At 41.6% G+C, this 20195-nt stretch overlaps 1 protein-coding gene across 6 annotated transcripts in view; it reads right to left on the reverse strand.

Moving 5' to 3' along the window:
• Positions 1-825: 825 nt before the first annotated feature.
• The window catches only part of IMMT (inner membrane mitochondrial protein), a 53631-nt gene continuing 34261 nt past the window's right edge, over positions 826-20195 (reverse strand). For all 6 annotated transcript variants that reach the window (XM_030827541.1, XM_012502648.2, XM_012502647.2 and 3 more), the window contains exons 8-15: positions 19159-19262; positions 16716-16851; positions 15607-15736; positions 10530-10544; positions 8239-8462; positions 4584-4715; positions 2945-3074; positions 826-1776 (exon numbers count right to left, since the gene is read on the reverse strand). In XM_030827541.1, coding sequence (XP_030683401.1) covers positions 1163-1776; positions 2945-3074; positions 4584-4715; positions 8239-8462; positions 10530-10544; positions 15607-15736; positions 16716-16851; positions 19159-19262 — 1485 coding nt within the window. In that variant the 3' untranslated portion in view covers positions 826-1162. The remainder of the gene's footprint in view (positions 1777-2944; positions 3075-4583; positions 4716-8238; positions 8463-10529; positions 10545-15606; positions 15737-16715; positions 16852-19158; positions 19263-20195) is intronic.

A 20195-nucleotide genomic window follows, 5' to 3' on the forward strand; every position in this document is an offset into this window, starting at 1 on the left:
TATGCAATATGACAATTGTACTATTAGAAAGATGAACTGAGAAAGTTCTCTGGGTTTTACAGCAATCTAAATCCAAATACACAACAAAACTATTTAATCTCTTCATTAAGATTCCAGGCTCCCCATCCCCCCACTTTGAAGGGATTCACAGCCCAGGTACTAGAAAGAACTAAGCTCCATTACCAGTGTTTTAGAACTGTCAGCTGTGACCCATATAGGGCTGCTGAATTAACTTGTGGGTAGAGACCAACATTTTAACAAGTCACTAGAACGATATATCCCCAATTATAAATACATGTGGCACTTTGGCTTGTATATTACTCTTTTGAGTCTGAGCAGCAGGAATCAATTCACCAAAACCTTCAAAGCCAAAAAGCAGGCTGTGGACTTCTGGTGACGCAATTCACAGCCTGGAAACTCTGTGAGCTAGAAGTTCCTACTTCTGCTGCTGTTGTTTCTCAAGGATATTTTCTGTACATAACAACAAACTAGAATTTTTTTTTTTTTTTTTGAGACGGAGTTTTGCTCTTGTTGCCCAGGCTGGAGTGCGATGGCGCGATCCTGACTCACTGCAACCTCCACCTCCCAAGTTCAAGCGATTCTCCTGCCTCAGCCTCCCGAGTAGCTGGGATTACAGGCATGCGCCACCACGCCCAGCTTAATTTTGTATTTTTAGTAGAGATGGGTTTCTCCATGTTGGTCAGGCTGGTCTTGAACTCCCAACCTCAGGTGATCCACCCGCCTCAGCCTCCCAAAGTGCTGGGATTACAGGCGTGAGCCACCGCACCTGGCCAGAAATGTACTTTTTGAAAAGGGATAAGATACTCAGTTTTCATCTTGTTGCTTTATTCAGTTTGCTCCGAGGGCAAAATCAACAGTAGTAGAGATCACAAACATTATTTTGATTGGCCTCACAAGCCTCATCAGTAAAACCTGAAAAAACAGAAAATGTTACACAAGTTGCAAAGAAAGCACTCCTGGAGTTCACTGACATGATAGCAAATGGAAAGAATATAAAATGCAACAGGTGTTAACATTTAGAACAGTACTTGTAAACCCACTCATTTCTAGACAATTCTGGGACCCTTGTTGCGAACCCTTCATCTATCACTGCTGATTTCCTTTGACATGAAATATGACTTTATGAAAATCTTCCTAAACCTTACTCTGGCTGCACTTGAGTGGTTCCTATTCCTACGGCACTGGCATACGCTGTCAGGATTTCCACTATCTGTTTTGTTTCTAGGGTCATTCGGGCTTCCTTCAGCCAGTCCTGTGCCACTCGTCTGGATTCCCCCTTCAGCTGATTGACAAACTTTGCTGCTAGCTCCAGATCACCATGCTCAATGCAATAGGAAGCATATGACAGTAATTTAAATGTGTTTATATCCTCAGGGCAGAGCTCCGGGGGCGGCTTCAGTTGCTGAGGTGGGAATAGGAGCAGGGACTGTAGGTAGGAGAGGAAGTACTGGTACAAGCTATTTCTGGTTTCATCAATCATTGCTACCCTTCGGGCCAGTTTTTGAACAGCATAGAAACGGGCTCTAAGGGTCTCTTCACTGTACACCCCACGGGTCAGGGACTCTGGAGGGATAGCTGCGGTTAAAGCTTGGGTAAATTCATTATCAGAACAGTTGGCTTTGATGGCCTCAACTGCACCACCCAGCGGGATAGTAGGTGTTTCTGCAGATGAGGTCTTCATGCTGTACTTTAATGCCTCCACTGAAAGCCAGAGTTGGTGGGCTTTTCTGGCTTCCTCTTCAGCAACTGCATGACCTACAAAGAAAAAAAGTCAAAGCCAAACATTTTTCTCTCCATCTGACAACATACATCCACAGAACTGATGCACATTCAACAAGCTACATCTACACATGTGGAAGATGAGGCCAGAGTTTCTTACAACCCCACCCCCACCACTTATTTCTGGTGTATTTTCCTAGCTGGCCTCTTCATATCAGGCAGTAAAGTCAGAAGTCATTCACATCTGCATGATATCTAATCCACATATTTACCTTTACTAGTTGAGAAAGAAACATTATTTAAATTAGGCTAAGACTTACGCTAAGGCCATCAGAAATTTTCTGCAAAGAAATGGGAGACTTCAGGGCCAGGCACAATGGCTCACGCCTGTAATCCCAGCACTTTGGGAGGCCGAGGTGGGTGGATCACTTGTGGTCAGGAGTTCAGGACTAGCCTGGCCAACATGGTGAAACCCTGTGTCTACTAAAAAATACAAAACCTAGCCAGGCGTGGTGGCACGCACCTGTATTCCCAGCTACTCAGGAAGCTGAGGCAGGAGAATCGCTTGAACCCAGGAGGCGGAGGCTGCAGTGAGTCGATATCACACCACTGCACTCTACCCTGGGCGACAGAGCAAGACTCTGTCTCAAAAAAAAAAAGAAATAGGAGACTTCAAACAAACTTAACAGACTACTGGATCTTGAAATTCTGTGAGTATTCAATTTATTTTTTTTGTTATGCAATAAAAAAAGATTCCATAACATCCTAAAAAAAACCCATTTTATTAATACCCTCATTGTCAGGACATTTCTCTTTCAATGTGGCACATGGAGGCCTCAGCATAAATACTGTCCATTTGGTAGTTGGACTCGGCAAATCACCTCCAGATAACCCACCAAGCCTGTGGAAGGCAAGCATGGGACCACACTGACCCCTAGCCCTTACCACCCAGGCACATGCGACATAGCCAAAGGGTACTGGGTAAATAGCCTTGTAAATGGTGATTTTGTGTTTGTCATACAAGGTATAAAATTTCTAGTTATATAGATTTTGCCATTACTTTTAATGGCAAAAACTGCAATTAAGTAGAGTGATTAGTATTTTTATGTCCTGATGTCAATACATGTACCCCATTTTCCCTATAAAATTATTTTAATAAATTATGCTGAGGAAAATTATCTGTAATAACATAGCTTATGCTTACTCTGAACAGCCTGTTCGATTCCTCTGAGTCTGGCATAGGCAGTATTTATATCCAGAGTAAAGTTGTCAACTTGCTCTTGACTGAGACGACGAAACTGTAATTCTTGTTCAGAGAGTTTCTCAGACAGGTTCTGAAATAAAACAAATAGTTCCAGAAAAAAGTGATACTCAATGCATGTCACGTAACTGTGTAATCTTCCAGCAACTACTTGCTGAAGCAAAGAGGGCCTTAGAGTTGTCATGAAATTCCTACATTTTGTGTAAAGTTTCAAAAATGTCCTGACTCATATTTAATGTATATAATTTTTTTTTTTTTTTTTGAGATGGAATCTTGCTCTATTGCCAGGTTGGAGTGCAGTGGCACAATCTCGGCTCACTGCAACCTCCGCCTCCCAGGTTCAAGTGATTCTCCTGCCTCAGCCTCCCAAGTAGCTGGGATTACAGGCATGCATCACTATGCCAATTATTGTATTTTTAGTAGAGACGGGTTTCACCATGTTGGCCAGGATGGTCTCGATCTCTTAACCTCGTGATCCGCCCACCTCAGCCTCCCAAAGTGCTGGGATTACAGGCGTGAGCCACCATGCCCGGCCGATGTATATAATTCTTTACAGGTTTACTGATGGAACCTAATATTAGAGAAGGCATACCAAGAGAAGAGAGAAGGCTGTTAAAGTCAGAAACAAACTGCCAACTGTATTTTATTTTTGAGACAGAATCTTGCTCTGTCACCCAGGCTGGAGTGCAGTGGCACAACCTCAGCTCACTGCAACCTCCACCTCCCAGATTCAAACGATTCTCATGCCTTAGCTTCCGGAGCGGCTGGGATTACAGGCATGCACCACCACACCCAGCTAATTTTTCTATTTTTAATAGAGACAGGGTTTCGCCATGTTGGTCAGGCTGGTCTTGAACTCTTGGCCTCAAGTGATCCACCTGCCTCAGCCTCCCAAACTGCTGGGATTATAGGTGTGAGCCACCATGCTCAGCCACAAATTGTCGGCTTTAGAAAGTAAATTATCTGTATTGCAAACCTAAACATAATAATTAGATTAAATTATATTCCAATATCTTATATTTAAGAGCTTATACATTAATTTTTCTCAGAAAAATATCCATCAAATAGAATTTAAAATACCTTTTCATACTGACATACATTGCGATTCTCTGGAAGAATTTACTTAGAAAACCTCAGTATCTTCTTGCAAGACAAAGTAACAAGTTAATATTACTGTAAATGATTTCTTGAATAGAAACTATGATTACAGGCATCCTGATAATTTACTGGGATTTCAAAACTTAACTTCTCTGGGAAATTACCTCAGTTATAAAAATCTAAGCACTACCATGCCATCTATAGGAGGAAGATACACACGTCAAATATTACTGTCTGCATTCCTGAATTCCCCTTTACCAACTCTCCTTAAAGCTCTGAAGATTCCAAACGACTAGAATATATATTTTAAAAACACATCTGGTCATGAACACACAGGTACACCATTATGTAAAAAGAAGCAGTTTTGTAGACATACAAGAAGATTTCCAAATCTTTGACATCCTCAGAGTACATTAAAAGGAAAGGAGAGTCTGTTAATCCTGTCAGGAAGAGGGGTGTGGCTGAAGGGAGTCCAGGTCCTCACCTGCTCAAATTCAGACTTCAATTCCTGTTCTTGTACCCTAAGGACATCTCGCAAGTGATCTGTGTGGGCAGCTGCCTGTCGGCGAAGCTGGGTTCTCATTTCATTCTCCATGGCATCTCTGACTTCTTCTATCTGTGAAACCAAACAAAATAATTATTCGTTTTCGATTCTCCATATATACTTTTAGGAAAACAGAAAGACCACTATCAACCATGACAACAGCAGCTTCCACATCCTGAACCCCTCTAATGTGCCAGGCATGTGTACACTTCTACTTCTTATGTGAAATGGAAAGCTAAACCCTAGAGGTGACTCAAACAAGATCACACGGCTGTGGCAAAAACCAGATTTCAAACAAAGGTCTCTCTCACCCCCAAACTTGTGGTTTTTCTACATCACCAGGCTGCCTCTCATATAAAACACTGTCATTTCCTGAATCACATGCTCCTCTGAGAAATAACTAAATCCAGGATATGAAGAAAAGTAACTATACACTTGGAATCAAGCGTAGCTTTACTACAACCATCTGTGTGACCTTGGGGAAATGATTTATCTTCTCAAATCTCTACTTTCTCATTTGTGAGTAATAATGCCTACTTTGAAGAATCATTAAGAAAATTAGTTGGCCGGGCATGGTGGCTCACGCCTGTAATCCCAGCACTTTGGGAGGTTGAGGCGGGCAGATCACGAGGTCAGGAGATCGAGACCATCCTGGCTAACACGGTGAAACCCCGTCTCTACTAAAAATACAAAAAAAAATTAGCCGGGCATGGTGGCGGGTGCCTGTAGTCCTAGCTACTCGGGAGACTGAGGTAGGAGAATGGCGTGAACCCAGGAGGCAGCGCTTGCTGTGAGCCAAGACTGCACCACTGCACTCCAGCCTGGGCGAGAGAGCAAGACTCCGTCTCAAAAAAAAAAAAAAAGAAAAGAAAATTAGTAAGTATCTGGTAGTTATTGACATAGTCTCCTAAACAAAGAAAACTGCTTATTTTTAAATGAATTTAAATTCAACATGGGCCAAAAAAAAAACAAAAAAAAATATACCTTGCCTAACAAATAGCCATAGGTCACTTTACAAATTACTTAACACTGATTACCTGAAATCCAGAAGTTATTTTTTCTCAGAAACAATATAATAAATCAATGAATCCATTCAGTCAGTGCATAAGTATTTATGAAGTGCCAGCCCTGTGTGCCAGGCAGTGCCTACTATCTGTATGGATCCAATGGTGCTTAGGGCAGACGAACTTCTTGCTCTCACACAGTGTATATCTCAATGGAGGCAGCAGACAGTAAACAAGTAAACAAAAAAGACATCTCAGATTGTGATACATATTTCTACATATGACTCTGAGCAGACAAGGACCTGTTGTGAAGCATCAACACCCCTTCAACCTCCTTTTCCCCCACCTTACATTTAAAATAAACAGGGCAACATAACAGAAAGTAATACAGAGGCTCCACTTTGGACTGAAGGGATAGGAAATCTCAGTCTTGCTAAGAAAGTGACATCTAGGCTTAAAACTTAAGCTTAGAGCTCAAGGTTTAAACAGAGAAGATAGAACAATGTACTAGGCAGAGAAAACATAAAGGTCCCAAAACGAAAGATATAGTCAAGGTACAGACAAAAAATACCAGGGTGCCTGGAGCAGTGAAATGGCTCATGGCATGCAGCGATAAAAAAAAAAAAAAAAAAAAAAAAAAAAGCCTTTTGGCAGTAGCTGGGATCAAGAAGCCTTTTGGGAACTGTTAAAAAAAAAAAAAGAATTTGGAATTATATTAAATGAAATGGGTAGTCCATGGAGGATTTCTGGCAGTGTAGTGTTTCATTGGACTATGTTTTATTTGCCTGCGTAAATAGACACAGAAAGAAGGGTATGAAGAAAGGGGAAATTGGCTGGGCATGGTGGCTCACACCTGTAATCCCAGCACTTTGGTGTTTAAATTCCTTGGTGAAGGCCGGGCATGGTGCCTCATGCCTGTAATCCTGGCACAGTGGGAGGCCAAGGCAGGTGGATCTCTTGAGGTCAGGAGTTCGAGACCAGCCTGGCCAACATGGCAAAACCCCGTCTCTACTAAAAATACAAAAATTAGCCACGTGTGGTGGCATGCACCTGTAAGTCTAGCTACTCAGGAGGCTGAGAGGCACAAGAATCACTTGAACCAGGGAGGCAGAGGTTGCAATGAGCCAAGATTGCACTACTGCACTCTACCCTGGGCCACAAAGACAGACTGTCTCAAAAAAAAAAAGAAAAAGAAAAAGAAAAGAAAAAATAGTGGAAGCTTGGGCTAAGGTGGTAGTAATGGAGTGGACAGATTTGGGATTTATGTTGAATGCAGAACTGGTAGGATCTGTGGGGCAACTGAATATGAATTGATGGAAGAACAACAAAGCATGATTTGGGCTGGAATAACTGAGTAGATTGTTCAACTCAGTTTATTTAGAGAGAAACAAGTTGAGGGGCTGGAAGACAGGTTGGAGAGAATAAATAAATCTGTTTGGAACATGATAAGCATGAAATGACTACTGAAAATCCAGCGGAGATACCCGGTAGGCTGCTGGATAGGAACCTGAAGCCAAGGCAGAGGTCAGAGCTGGAGATAGACATTTATCAGGTATAGATGGTATTTAAACTTCCAAGTCACGGGACTCAACAAGAACACTTAGAGACGGTTTAGATGGAGAAAACGTTTCAGAACTAATGCCAGGTATGCCACTATTTGAGAGGCTGAGCAGAAAAGGAGGTTAAGGAGTGGCCAGCAAGGTAGGAGAAAGGCTAGAAGAGTATGGTGTCAGGGAGCCTAGGGAAGAAATAGTTTCAAAAAGGAGGTAGTGGCCAATAGTACTGCTAAGAAGACACAAAGGTGGGATGAGCAGTTAGGTTCCCAAATCAGCCTGTGGACACCCATTTAATAAATGGTGTGCCCAGATAGAGGGCTAAAGAAGCTATTTCACCTGTTTTTTAACCACCAACCACTTAACAACAATAGCAGAGAAAAATATACTCAGACTCCAACAAAGATTCATTCAGCACTGCTTTAAGGGACAGAGGCTCAGCTCCACTGGAAAGATGAGCTAGATAATCCTGGATACCAGTAGCTTATTACTTTCTTAAACTTCTGCATCTGCTCAACATAAAGGAACTCTGCTCGATCACTCCTTTCCTAGAAGTTCTGATGAGGAGAATGAAGACTAAGCTCCATTCTAAAGGTCAGCTGGCATGACTTATATTCAATATCCTAAAGCCAATGACTGTCAGTATTTTTTCTTTTTTTTTTTTTTTTTTTTTTTTTTGAGACAGTCTTGCTCCATCACCCAAGCTGGAGTGCAGTGGGACGATCTTAGCTCACTGCAACATCCACCTCCCTAGTTCAAGTGGTTCTCCTGCCTCAGCCTTCCGAGTAGCTGGGATTACAGGTGCGAGCCACCACGCCCAGCTAATTTTTGTATTTTTAGAAGAGATGGGGGTTTCACCATATTGGCCAGCCTGGTCTCGAACTCCTGACCATAAGTGATCCACCCACCTCGGCCTCCCAAAGTGCTGCGATTACAGGCATGAACCACTGCACCCGGCTGAGCCAGTATTATTTCTACAAGTAAACAATCAAGTTAGAGTCACTTTAAATGTTAGGCAACAATTCTCATTTCTTTTACCTTTCTGTCCTGTTCAGCCTGTATTTCACTTCTGTGATGTTCTAATGCTTTTGCTACTGCAGAGTCAAATGACCGCTTTTCTTCCAGCTTTTGTTTCTCCAAGGCTAACGTGATGTGCTGCTTCTCAGTGGCCTTCTGTTCTGCCAGCTCTCTGTTCAACTGATCGATACGACGATGTGCGTGAGCAATCAGGGAGTTCAGATCATCAGTAGAGAGCTTGTCAGCTAAGCAAAAGAGCATGTTAAAATATTAATGATGTCAATGAAATTATACCTCATTACAAGGTAATCTGCATCAACTGATTATAATTTAAGAGCAGTAAACAAAAGTAAAACTTAGCTAACATGAAAAGAGATTTAGATTCCCCAGTTCAATCAGAAACTGGCTAGTGTCCAATAAGGTATTTTCAACCCCTGGCAAAATTCAGGTAGGCCGTCAGATGATCAGTTGTTTTCCAGGAACCCTCTTTTAATCTGAACTAATTATAAATGGACTTACTCATTTACTGTAACTTTGCCTATAAAGACAAAACTTATATATACCATCACTTCTATATTTTCTTTCAGGCATAACTCTGATTAGTTATAACAGGCATCCAATTGAAGATTCTTTTCTGCTGAAACTAAAAATCAAATTCAAATTCTCTCAGACTTTTCCTTAATAAGTTTTTTTACTTTTCTTAAACACATATGATCTAGATTAAATCCCAACACAGCAACCAGAGCTGTCCATCAGAATCACTGCAAAGCTTTTTAAAATCACCTAAAGATTCGCATCTAGGCTTAAACCAATGTTTGTGTTTTTTCAAAATCTCAATCCAAAAATGTAGCAACACACACAGATTAAGAATTATGGCTCCAGCCAGCAGGCACAGTGGCTCACGCCTGTAATCTCAGCATTTTGGGAGGCCGAGGCGGGCAGATCACCTGAGGTCAGGAGTTCGAGACCAGCTTGGCCAACCTGGTGAAACTCCGTCTCTACTAAAAATGCAAAAGATAGCTGCGCACGATGGTGGACACCTGTAATCCCAGCTACTTGGGAGGCTGAGGTAGGAGAATTACTTGAGCCCAGGAGACAGAGGTTGCAGTGAGCCGAAATTGCGCCACTGTACTCTAGCCTGGGCAACAGAGCAAGACTCCATCTCAAAAAAAAAAAAAAAAAAAAAAAAAAAAAAAAAAAAAAAAAAAAAAAAAATTATGGCTCCACTGGCCAGACGCAGTGGCTGATGCCAATAATCCCAGCACTTTAAGAGGCCGAGACGGGTGGATCACTTTAGGCCAGGAGTTTGAGACTAGCCTGGCCATCATGGTGAAACCCTGACTCTACTAAAAATACAAAAATTAGCCAGGTGTGGGAGCACATGCCTGTAATCCCAGCTACTCAGGAGGCTAAGGCATGAGAATTGCTTGAATCCAGGAGGCAGAGATTGCAGTGAACTGAAATTGTGCCACTGCACTCCAGCCTGGTGACAGAGCAAGACCTTGTCTCAAAAAAAAAAAAAAAAGAATTATGACTCCATCGCTTCTTAGTCTTTTGGCTAAGATGAAGTGACGAATTATGGCTCCAACAGCAAAATATGGAATGCAGGAAATTCTACATGACTAATGACTCAATTTCTTAATAAATACATTGTAAAGCAAAAAACAAAAAGGGGCAAGAGATTTATTGACTAAACTCAACATGTGGAATCGTCTACGGGTATCGATTCGAATAAAAAACTGTAAAAACTCATTGTATGAAATAATAGGGGATATTTCAACACTGAATGGACATTTGGTGACTAGGGAATTGTTACTAAGTTTTAGGTGTGATAATAGTATGGTGATGTTTTTGAAACATACTGAAAGTATTTACAAGTGAAAGAATGTGATATTTGAGTCTGCTTCTATATAAGCTGAGGAGTGGGAATAGATGAGACAAAACTGGTCATGTGGTGATGGCTACAAAACTGAGTGATGGGTCCTGGAAGTTCTTTAGTTTTCTTCTTACTTTTTAATGTTTGAAATTCTCCAAAGTAATCAGTTACAATCCATATTACACACACACACACACACACACACACACACACACACACTTCACATCTATAGGATTCCAATCACTTGATAAAACATTTTCATTCCTGAGAGCATTCAGATGCCAAAAATATCCAATTCAGATTTATCATGTGACATAATTCTACTTTGTATCTATTTAGATGGCTTTGTGTAAGAATTATAGGCACAACAAAAAGACTTTAGTCTCTTAATACCCAAAACAAAAGACTTTAAACATGAAATATACATAACACTCACCTAAGTCTGAAACACCTACAAAGGAAAAAATAGAACAGTTTGAAAAAAAAAGAATGCACATACTTTATTGATCATTAAACAGAAATATCTAAAAGGAAACAAGAAGGAATCGGAGACTAGTACCAGGAAAAGCTATTTTAATACTAGAAAATGAAATGATACAGCTATTTTCTAAAATTTGAACTGTAAAACAAGACAAATCAAGGTAAATAACATTTTAGAAAATAAAAGAATCATTGATATTAATTGTGGTTTTGGTTTCAAAGGACTCATCTTGTTTCACAGTAATCAACTTAAATTTTTGTTTGTTTTTTTTGTTTTGTTTTGAGACACAGCCTTCCTCTGTTGCCTAGCCTAGAGTGCAGTGGTGCAATCTCAGGTCACTGCAACCTCCACCTGCTGGGCTCAAGCAATCCTCCCACCTCAGCCTCCCAAGTAACTTGGACTAGAGGTGTGTGCCACCATACCCGGCTAATTTTTGTACTTTTTTGTAGAGATGGGGTTTTGCCATGTTGCCCAGGCTGGTCTCAAACTCCCAGGCTCAAGCGATCCGCCTTCCTCAGCCTCCCAAAGTGCTGGGATTACAGGCATGAGCCACTGCGCCCAGCAACCTAAACATTTCTTTTTTTTTTTTTTTTTTGAGACAGAGTCTCGCTCTGTCACCCAGGCTGGAGTGCAGTGGCGCAATCTCAGCTCACTGCAACCTCTGCCTCTTGGGCTCAAGGGATTCTCCTGCCTCAGCCTCCCAAGTAGCTGGGACTACAGGCGCCTCCCACCACGCCTGGCTAATTTTCATATTTTTAGTAGATGGGGTTTCACTATGTTGGCCAGGCTGGTCTCGAACTCCTGACCTCAAATGATCTGCCCGCCTCAGCCTCCCAAAGTGCTGGGATTACAGGCGTGAGCCACCATGCCCGGCCTCAACTTAAGCATTTCATAGAAACTATAATTTTCTTTTATCCCTCGCATTTTCATTAGTCCATACAGTATTTTACTAAATCAGTTTTGACTCTCTGTTCTCAGTACCAGGCCTCTCTTAACATTTCAGATACTTAATAAATTCAGTTCTTCTTTGAAATTTTTAAAACAATGAATTCATACTAAATTTTCATTTAACCTGTGCAAATTAAAGAACTACAATGGCCTGATTTGAGAGTAAAGGAAAAAATGGCATTCTGTATAGTTTGAATGATGTCCCCCACCACGATCACAAGTATCACAAGTACCCAGTGTGAACACATGACAGGAGAAGGGGAATGCAGCCAGTCACAGCTACTGCCTCTCAGGATGAGCTGATGAACATCCTGGTATGAATGTCCTTTTTTTTTTTTTTTTTTTTTGAGACAGAGTCTCCCATTGCCCAGGCTGGAGTGTAGCAGCACGATCTCGGCTCACTGTAACCTCCACCTCCCGGGTTCAAGTGATTCTCTTGCCTCAGCCTCCCGAAGTAGCTAGGACCACAGGTGCACACCACCATGCTTGACTAATTTTTGTATTTTTCGTAGAGATGGGGTTTCACCATATCGGCCAGGCCAGTCTTGAACTCCTAACCTCAGGCAATCCACCCACCTCAGCCTCCCAAAGTGCTAGGATTATAGGTGTGAGCCACTGCACCTGGCCAGTCCTGACCTTCTTGATAACCTTTGCATTCAACAAGTCCAAAGACAGGTATTTTTCATCCAAGGGGCTCTGAACATCAACTGACTAAACATCACTCCCTCCTACACCGTCAATCTCATAAAAATAAAATTTCCTCCTTACTATGGTTACATCATTCCTCTTCTCAAAAGGCCAAAAGGGAGTCCTGTGCTGCTGATACAAATCATTTAGGCAGAGAATAGTGAGGCTAGTGGGGGAGAATGAAATCCCGGCTCTTACCCCAACCTTGGGCAAATTACTTTTCTGTCTCAGTTTTTTCATCTATGTAATTGGGATAATAACAAAATTTGCCTTGTAAGGCTATTATGAATTTCAAATAAGTTAATATATGTGAAACACTTAGAACTCAGTGCCCAGTACAAAATAATGCTCAATACCACTAGCTATTACTACGTTTGGAAACTTGCTCAGCTACAGATAACACAGAAAGAGTACTGGACGTAGTGAACATCATCAGGACATTTGTTGTTTAGGGAAATAATAAGAGCAATCCCAGAACTTAAAGTATAATAAAAAAAAAAATGATAATAAGAGCAAAATGCCTCATAACACAAACCAGTACTAACAAATTTGGTTTAGGTCTTAGTGTGTTCTGATTTCAGAGGTGAGGACATCCACTGAGGGCTAGGGTAATCATGGAATAATTACTATCTCTAGAAATACACAAGAAATGAGTAATACCGGTTGTCCCTGAGGAGGAAAACAGTGTGAGAGGGAAACTTCAAATGCCATTTGTAACTTTCAAATTTTGTATTGTGAATATATACTCTATTTTATAAATTAATGAAGATTTAAATGGAGGTCACTCAAAAAAGAAACAACATAGAGATTGCTTCACAAGGGACCTTCATTTTCTACATGGCCCCTTTCTTTAGCACAGGCTTCTCAACCTTGGCGCTACTGACCTTCTGGTCCAGACAGTTCTCTGCTGTAAGGGGCTTTTCTGTGTACTATAGGATGTTTAGCAGCACGTCTGGCCTCCACCCACCACATGCCAGTAACTCCCTACAGGTGGGGCAAACAAAAATGTCTCCTAGTGTTGCCAAATGTCATGTGAGGGACAAAATGCCCTCAGTTGAGAACCACTGTTTAACATTTTCATGTTTTACGACAGGCAGCCGGGCGTGGTGTCTCACGCCTGTAATCCCAGCACTTTGGGAGGCCGAGGTAGATGGATAATTTGAGGTCAGGAGTTTGAGACCAGCCTGACCAACATGGTGAAACCCAGTCTTTACTAAAAATACAAAAAAATTAGCTGGGTGTGGTGGCACACGCCTGTAATCCCAGCTACTCGGGAGGCTGAGGCAGGAGAATCGCTTGAACCCATGAGGCGGAGGTTGCAGTGAGCCAAGATCGCACCATTGCACTCCAGCCTGGGTGACACAGCAAGACTCCATCTCAAAAAAAAAAAAAAAAAAAAAAAAAAAAGTTTTGAGATAGGCACTTTCAAAAGCAGAAAAAAGCAAGTTAAAAACGTGAGAGCTGGCTTGGAAAAATTAGTAGGATTTAGTCTACTGGGAAGACCAAAGACAGAATGCAAATTCTTAGGGTTGATGCTCGTATCTAACTCTCCACAAATAAAATTTGTCCTGCCCTGTCAACCTAATTTCATTTTATTTGAGCCACTGGAGACTCCCTACTACCTACCAATGTCAAATTTATGCCAAGGAGCTTACATATATCTAATGCAAAGAGACAACAAACAAGCCAATGAATAAGAATTTCAAGAAGATAAAATAAGGTAATATGGTACAGTGGTTTGTGGAGGAATATAATCAGGGAAGGTCTCTGAGGTGCTCACATCTGTTTCAATTGTAACCTCAATGAAGCACAGACAACCCCTTGAGAAATTCTGATGAGGGAAGCAGTGCCAACGTGGCTCTGGTTTATCCTTCTCAAGGATAAACTGTCCACGATGCCCTCTTTGCTCGATGGTAGCTATCCAGTGTCTAAACAAAAGTCACTGGTCCCAGACTGAACTTTGTATTTCTCCACATTATTCTCTCTCATAAATCGTACTGTCACTTTTTTATTTGACAACAGTCTAACTGATATCTGCCTCCTGAGTCAACTGCATTCAAAGAGCTCAATGTCTCAGTTATCTTTTGACAGCCTTAACTCCACTTCTTGACATTCAGTCTCCCTGGGTGGCCATCATGCAGAATGATTATAAATCCCTGCACTGGTGTTTATTACCTTCACTCCTTAGACCCGCCGTGGTTCTGTGATGCAACCCTGACACCTTCGGCCCGGAGAGGCCTACAACATGAGAAGTCTGCTTTCTAACAAATGCTAGCATTTAAACAGTGTTTTAAGCCAGGTGTGGTGGCTCACACCTGTAATCCCAGCATTTTGAGAGGCCAAGGTGGGCGAATCACTTGAGGTCAGGGGTTCAAAACCAGCCTGGCCAAAATGGCGAAACCCTGTCTCTACTAAAAGTACAAAAAAATTGGTTGGGCGCAATGGCTCACACCTGTAATCCCAGCTGCTCAGGAGGCTGAGGCAGGAGAATTGCTTGAACCTGGGAAGCGGAGGTTGCAGTGAGCCAAGATCGTGCCATTGCACTCCGGCCTGGGCAACAAGAGTAAAACTCTGTCTCAAAAAAGAAAAAGAAAAAGAAAAAAAAAGGTACAAAAAATTAGCCTGGTGTGGTGTCGTGTGCTTGTAATCCCAGCTATTTGGGAAGCTGAGGCAGGAGGATCGCTTGAACCTGGGAGGTGGAGGACTACACTCCAGCCTGGGCAACAACAAAAAAAAACTAAAACTAAAAATAAACGGTATTTTAATTTTGCTGAGACAGGTGATCTCTGTGATTCTTAGTACTGTCACGGAACTTCAGGGAAATGTGACTATAGTTACACCATGTAACGACTTCAGCATCAAAGTTCTCTGTAGTCTCAGCTTGAGGAAGTGGATAGCCAGACAGCTGGTTCCTTCTCAATGCAGGGTCCCTAGGTAAATTCTCAACAAAGTGTTGTTTTGTCACAGAGCAGACATAAAGTGTGCTTTAAATAATTCACTACAAATACTTTTAAAGTAATAAGGTTTTTTAATACTTATACATATAAAATAATATTTCAGTAGCATCAAGGTTATAATGTCACTTTTGTTCACTCAAATTCCAAACTTTTTTTTTTTTTTTTGAGTAGCAGATCAGAACAGAACCAATCACGGATTATGGAATTAAACACTAGCTGGAACTCATGTTCACCACAGCTAAAACTACAAGAGTATTGTTGCGGCTGTGTCATCTGTAATGATTGTGGTTAAAATAAAACGCTGTAACAGTGTACTGTACACAAAAAGAGATATGCATGCATGCCAGAGGGATTTGGACTACAATGGAGATTAAGCAAGTTTAGATTCATTGATTAGTGGTTAAAACATCGAAAAAAAACATTACTTCAGTTGTACTCACTCATTCCTTTCCACCCAGGAAGGACTTCTGGAGTAATACTGTCCAGCTCTCGTTTAAAGTCATCCCGAGCTTGGACCACCAGCTCATGATACTGAGATACAACCTTAGCCTCAGACTGAGCTGCTTGGACCTGAGCAAATACACAGGGTATGTGATTAAATTGAACAAAAAGTACCATAAACATTCCAAGAAACAGAAGTAGTATTCCTTCATTTGTTTACATTTTGTTGGAAATGTGTAAGGAAATCTGAAGCTCAGAAACAGAACATAAGCCTTATTTGTTTCCTTCTAATTCCTATTCAAATACCATGGACAGGCCCTTTCCCATCTTACTATGCCCCCTCCCTCCATATAGATGATATAAGTGCAGGCAGAAGATCTGCTACAAAATGGACATTTTCATAAGTGACAATAATCATAACCAAAAATGTTACCTATTATAGAAAGTATCAACAATACGGAACAATCCACTTGGTTGGTGTCCAAGGCAAAAAAACAAATTTTTTTTTTTTTTTTTTGACAAGGTCTCACTCTGTCACCCAGGATGGAGTGCAGTGGCACCATCTCAGCTCACTGCAGCCTCAACCTCAAAGGCCCAAGCCATCCTCTCACCTCAGTCTCCTGAGTAGCTAGGACTACAGGCGCACACCACCATGTCCACTTAATTTTTGCATTTTTTGTAGAAACGGAGTTTCACCATGTTGCCCAGGCTGGTCTCAAACTCCTGGGCTCAAGTTATCTGCCCACCTTGGCCTGCCAAAGTGAGGGGAGCAGTGCCAACGTGGCTCTGGTTTATCCTTCTCAAGGATAAACTGTCCACGATGCCCTCTTTGCTCGATGGTAGCTATCCAGTGTCTAAACAAAAGTCACTGCTCCCAGACTGAACTTTGTATTTCTCCACATTATTCTCTCTCATAAATCGTATGTGTATTACAGGTGTGAACCACTACACGCAGCCAAGGCAAATTTTTTAAAACAGTAACAACTAATATACTTTGCAGGAGAAAAGAGGGGGAGATGGTAGGAATTTGCTGTTTTCCTAAATCCTTAAAATCCTTTAAGAGATTATATTTTAAAATATAAAATATTATAAGACTTAGGAAACATACCTTTTTGACCACATTATCCAGATCAACTATCATGTTGTGAAGTTTACCCTCTGCAGCAGTTATATGAGGCTTGGCCCCAGCAACCTCTTTTTTCTTGGCATTTTCAATCACACTTTTCATCTTCTCTAACTCTTCTCTGGAAACCAACAAAACAAAGATTTAATATAACTTCTTGTCAACTGTATTAAAAAGTTTTGATGTCAGTACAGTATATAATTGTTCAAAGTCTATGAAAGAGGCTGGGAGCAGTGGCTGATACCTGTAATCCCAGCACTTTGGAGGCCAAGGCAGGAGGATCACTTGAGCCCAGGAGTTCAAGACCAGCCTGGGCAACATAGGGAAACCATGTCTCTATTTTATTTAAAAAAAACTAAAAGAAAAGTCAATGAAAGAAATGTAATTGTTCTTTTTTTTTCTTTTTTTAAAGACTAGTCAAGTGCAATAGTAAGAAGGGAGGAAAGACTAGAACGAGAGAGTTCGATCCGTAACTGACTGTGAACAATCAACTGAGCTAACTCACTACCTTTGGACACGCATCAGTGCTTTTCTGGAGTCAATAAACAGAGAGGCTTTTCTCATCAACAACTGAAAACACCTTGGTTAGAAGCTAGATTTACTAGAGTGAACCAGAGAGGTAGCATGGTATATGGAGTGACCCAGACTTCAGAGTAAGACAGCCCCAGATTCAGCTCCCATATCAGCCTCTCATTTCCTACATGCTTTCGTGTAAGGAACAGAAGTAATTCATGAGAAGTACTTAGTGCCTGGCCAAATCATGAGCACACAATAAAGAGCAGCTCTTGCAAGGATCAACCTGACTCACCAACCAATGAGAGAGAGCTAAGGAAGGCAAAGGCACAGGAGAAGGCAAAAACCTCACTGGGCAAATACTTAACTGGGTCTCAGGGAGCCCTCACGATTCAGAATGTTTCATAAGTCAGACAGACTGTGGTCTACCCACCATAAAACACAGAACTCAAAGTGATATGAGCATAATGCCTTAAATCTCCTAAAAGATATGCTAGTTTTATCAGAAGACTTCCTTCTCTACTAATAATAAATATTTTCTTAAAAAAGACAGCAAAATTTTGAGTGACAAATAACTATTCCATACTGCTGATGAAGATCTTTAGTCAAATGTAGGTTTCCATCAACAGAGGTTGATCTTATATCTGGGTATGCTTGCTCAATCCTAGTTTTAGCCAACTTCCAGGAATCAAGGTCAACGTGGCATACCTATTACATACTCACTATTTTGGTTAAGGCAAACATTGTGACATACTTTCTACATTCTGATAAACTGCCCAAACTGTCCCAGTAAAATCTTAAAACTACAGCAGAATCTCAGTACATCTGTAGAGATACATCATCTAAGCAATAATCCAAAGCAAAACTGACTTTTATATAAGATCCTTTATATGTCTGGGTGTGGTGGCTCATGCCAGTCCCAGCTACTCAGGGGGCTGAGGCAGGAGGATGGCTTGAGCCCGGGAGGTTGAGGCTATAGTGAGCCCTGATCATGCCCCTGCACTACGGCATGGGCGACAGAGCAAGACCATGAATAAAAAAATAAAAAAAATCCTTTATATAAGTTTCTGTCAAATTTATTCTGGCCTAATTTTATATATATATACATTTTGAGATGGAGTCTCGCTCTGTCGCCCAGGCTCAGGCTGGAGTGCAGTGGCACAATCTCAGCTCACTGCAACCTCCGCCTCCGGGGTTCAGGTGATTCTCCTATCTCAGCCTCCTGAGTCGCTGGGACTACAGGCGCACGCCACCACGCCTGGCTAACATTTTCATTTTTAGTAGAGACAGGGTCTCACCATGTTGGCCAGGATGGCTCAAACTCTTGGTCTCAGGTGATCTGCCTCCTAGGCCTCCCAAAGTACTGGGATTACAGGTGTGAGCCACTGTACTCAGCCTAGACTAATTATATTTTATTCCTGCTCTCTTTTTACACCTTTGTACAAATTCCTTTTTTTTTTTTTTTTTTTTTGAGACGGTGTCTCGCTCTGTCACCCAGGCTGGGGTGCAATGACATGATCTCGGCTCACTGCAACCTCCGCCTCCTGGGTTGAAGCGATTCTCCTGCCTCAGCCTCCCGAGTAGCTGGGACTGCAGGCGCCCGCCACCACGCCCAGCTAATTTTTTTGTATTTTTAATAGGGACAGGGTTTCACCATGTTGGCCAGGATGGTTTCGATTTCTTGACCTCGTGATCCGCCCGCCTCAGCCTCCCAAAGTGCTGGGATTACAGGTGTGAGCCACCGTGCCCGGCCTGTACAAATTCCTAATGCCAATTCAGAACAAGCACAGGTGGAAAAGTGAGAGAAGGGTTTCTCTACCTCCTCTTTATTCTATACAGACAGTACAAAGAACACCCAGCCCAAAGAAAGCCACCAGGAGGCCCTAATTACTTGTTAAAGTCCATGAGTAATTACTTGGCTTTGAGAAGGGCATCGGCAGCTTCATCTACTGCCTTTCTGCGTTCCTTCAATGCACCCTCCACTGTGCGCCACTGAGCAGATTTCTTCTCGCCTGCAATCTAAACAAAAAATTTTAATTATATAATAAATAACTGCTATTATTGTCATATGATAGGCCAACAAGATTGAACACAGAAATATGTGACATTAAATTCAAAGGTAAAAATTTATATGCAATGTTTCTCCAGAGTAAGAACTCTTAATTTAAGGCTTATGTTCTTAATTTAAGGCTTATGATCTGCCCACGTCGGCCCCTCAAAGTGCTGGGATTACAGGCATGAGCCACTGCCCGGCCATATAAGCATTTTCTAAGGAGAGTTTTTTTTTTTTTGAGATTCTCAAAAGGATGTACAAACCAAAATCAGAGTTTAAGGATAAACAGGAGGTTTACATATTTGTAGGGTCCTTATTCCTCCTAAATGTTACCCTAAAGAATTACTCTTCTTAATTTGTTACATATAAGTCAACTATTGTCAAAAACCTCCCTTGAGGTGACTCTTATGGTATGTGAATTGTGTATTAAAAAACAAAAAAAGTTTTGGCCGGGTGCAGTGGCTCATGCCTATAATCCCAGCACTTTGGGAGGCTGAGATGGGCGGATCACGAGGTCAAGAGATCAAGACCATCCTGGCCAACATGGTGAAACCCCGTCTCTATTAAAAATACAAAAATTAGCTGGGCGTGGTGGTGGGTGCCTGTAATCTCAGCTACTTGGGAGGCTGAGGCAGGAGAATTGCTTGAATACAGGAGGTGGAGGTTGCAGTGAGCTGAGATCACGCCACTGCACTCCAGCCTGACGACAGAGAAAGACTACTTCTCAAAAAAGTTTTCCTTGAAAACTTAGGCAGAACCAACATCTTTTTCTCCAGCTATGGAAATGATTGCCACTTTTTTGAGCAGAGCTGGCTCATATTTAGGGAATATATAATCTTAGGAAGAAAACCCTCTAACACTCTAATACCACTAAGTGCAGCAAGAGTCTCACACTATGA

This window comes from Nomascus leucogenys, chromosome 14 (assembly GCF_006542625.1).
Source record: "Nomascus leucogenys isolate Asia chromosome 14, Asia_NLE_v1, whole genome shotgun sequence".
NCBI lineage: Eukaryota > Metazoa > Chordata > Mammalia > Primates > Hylobatidae > Nomascus > Nomascus leucogenys.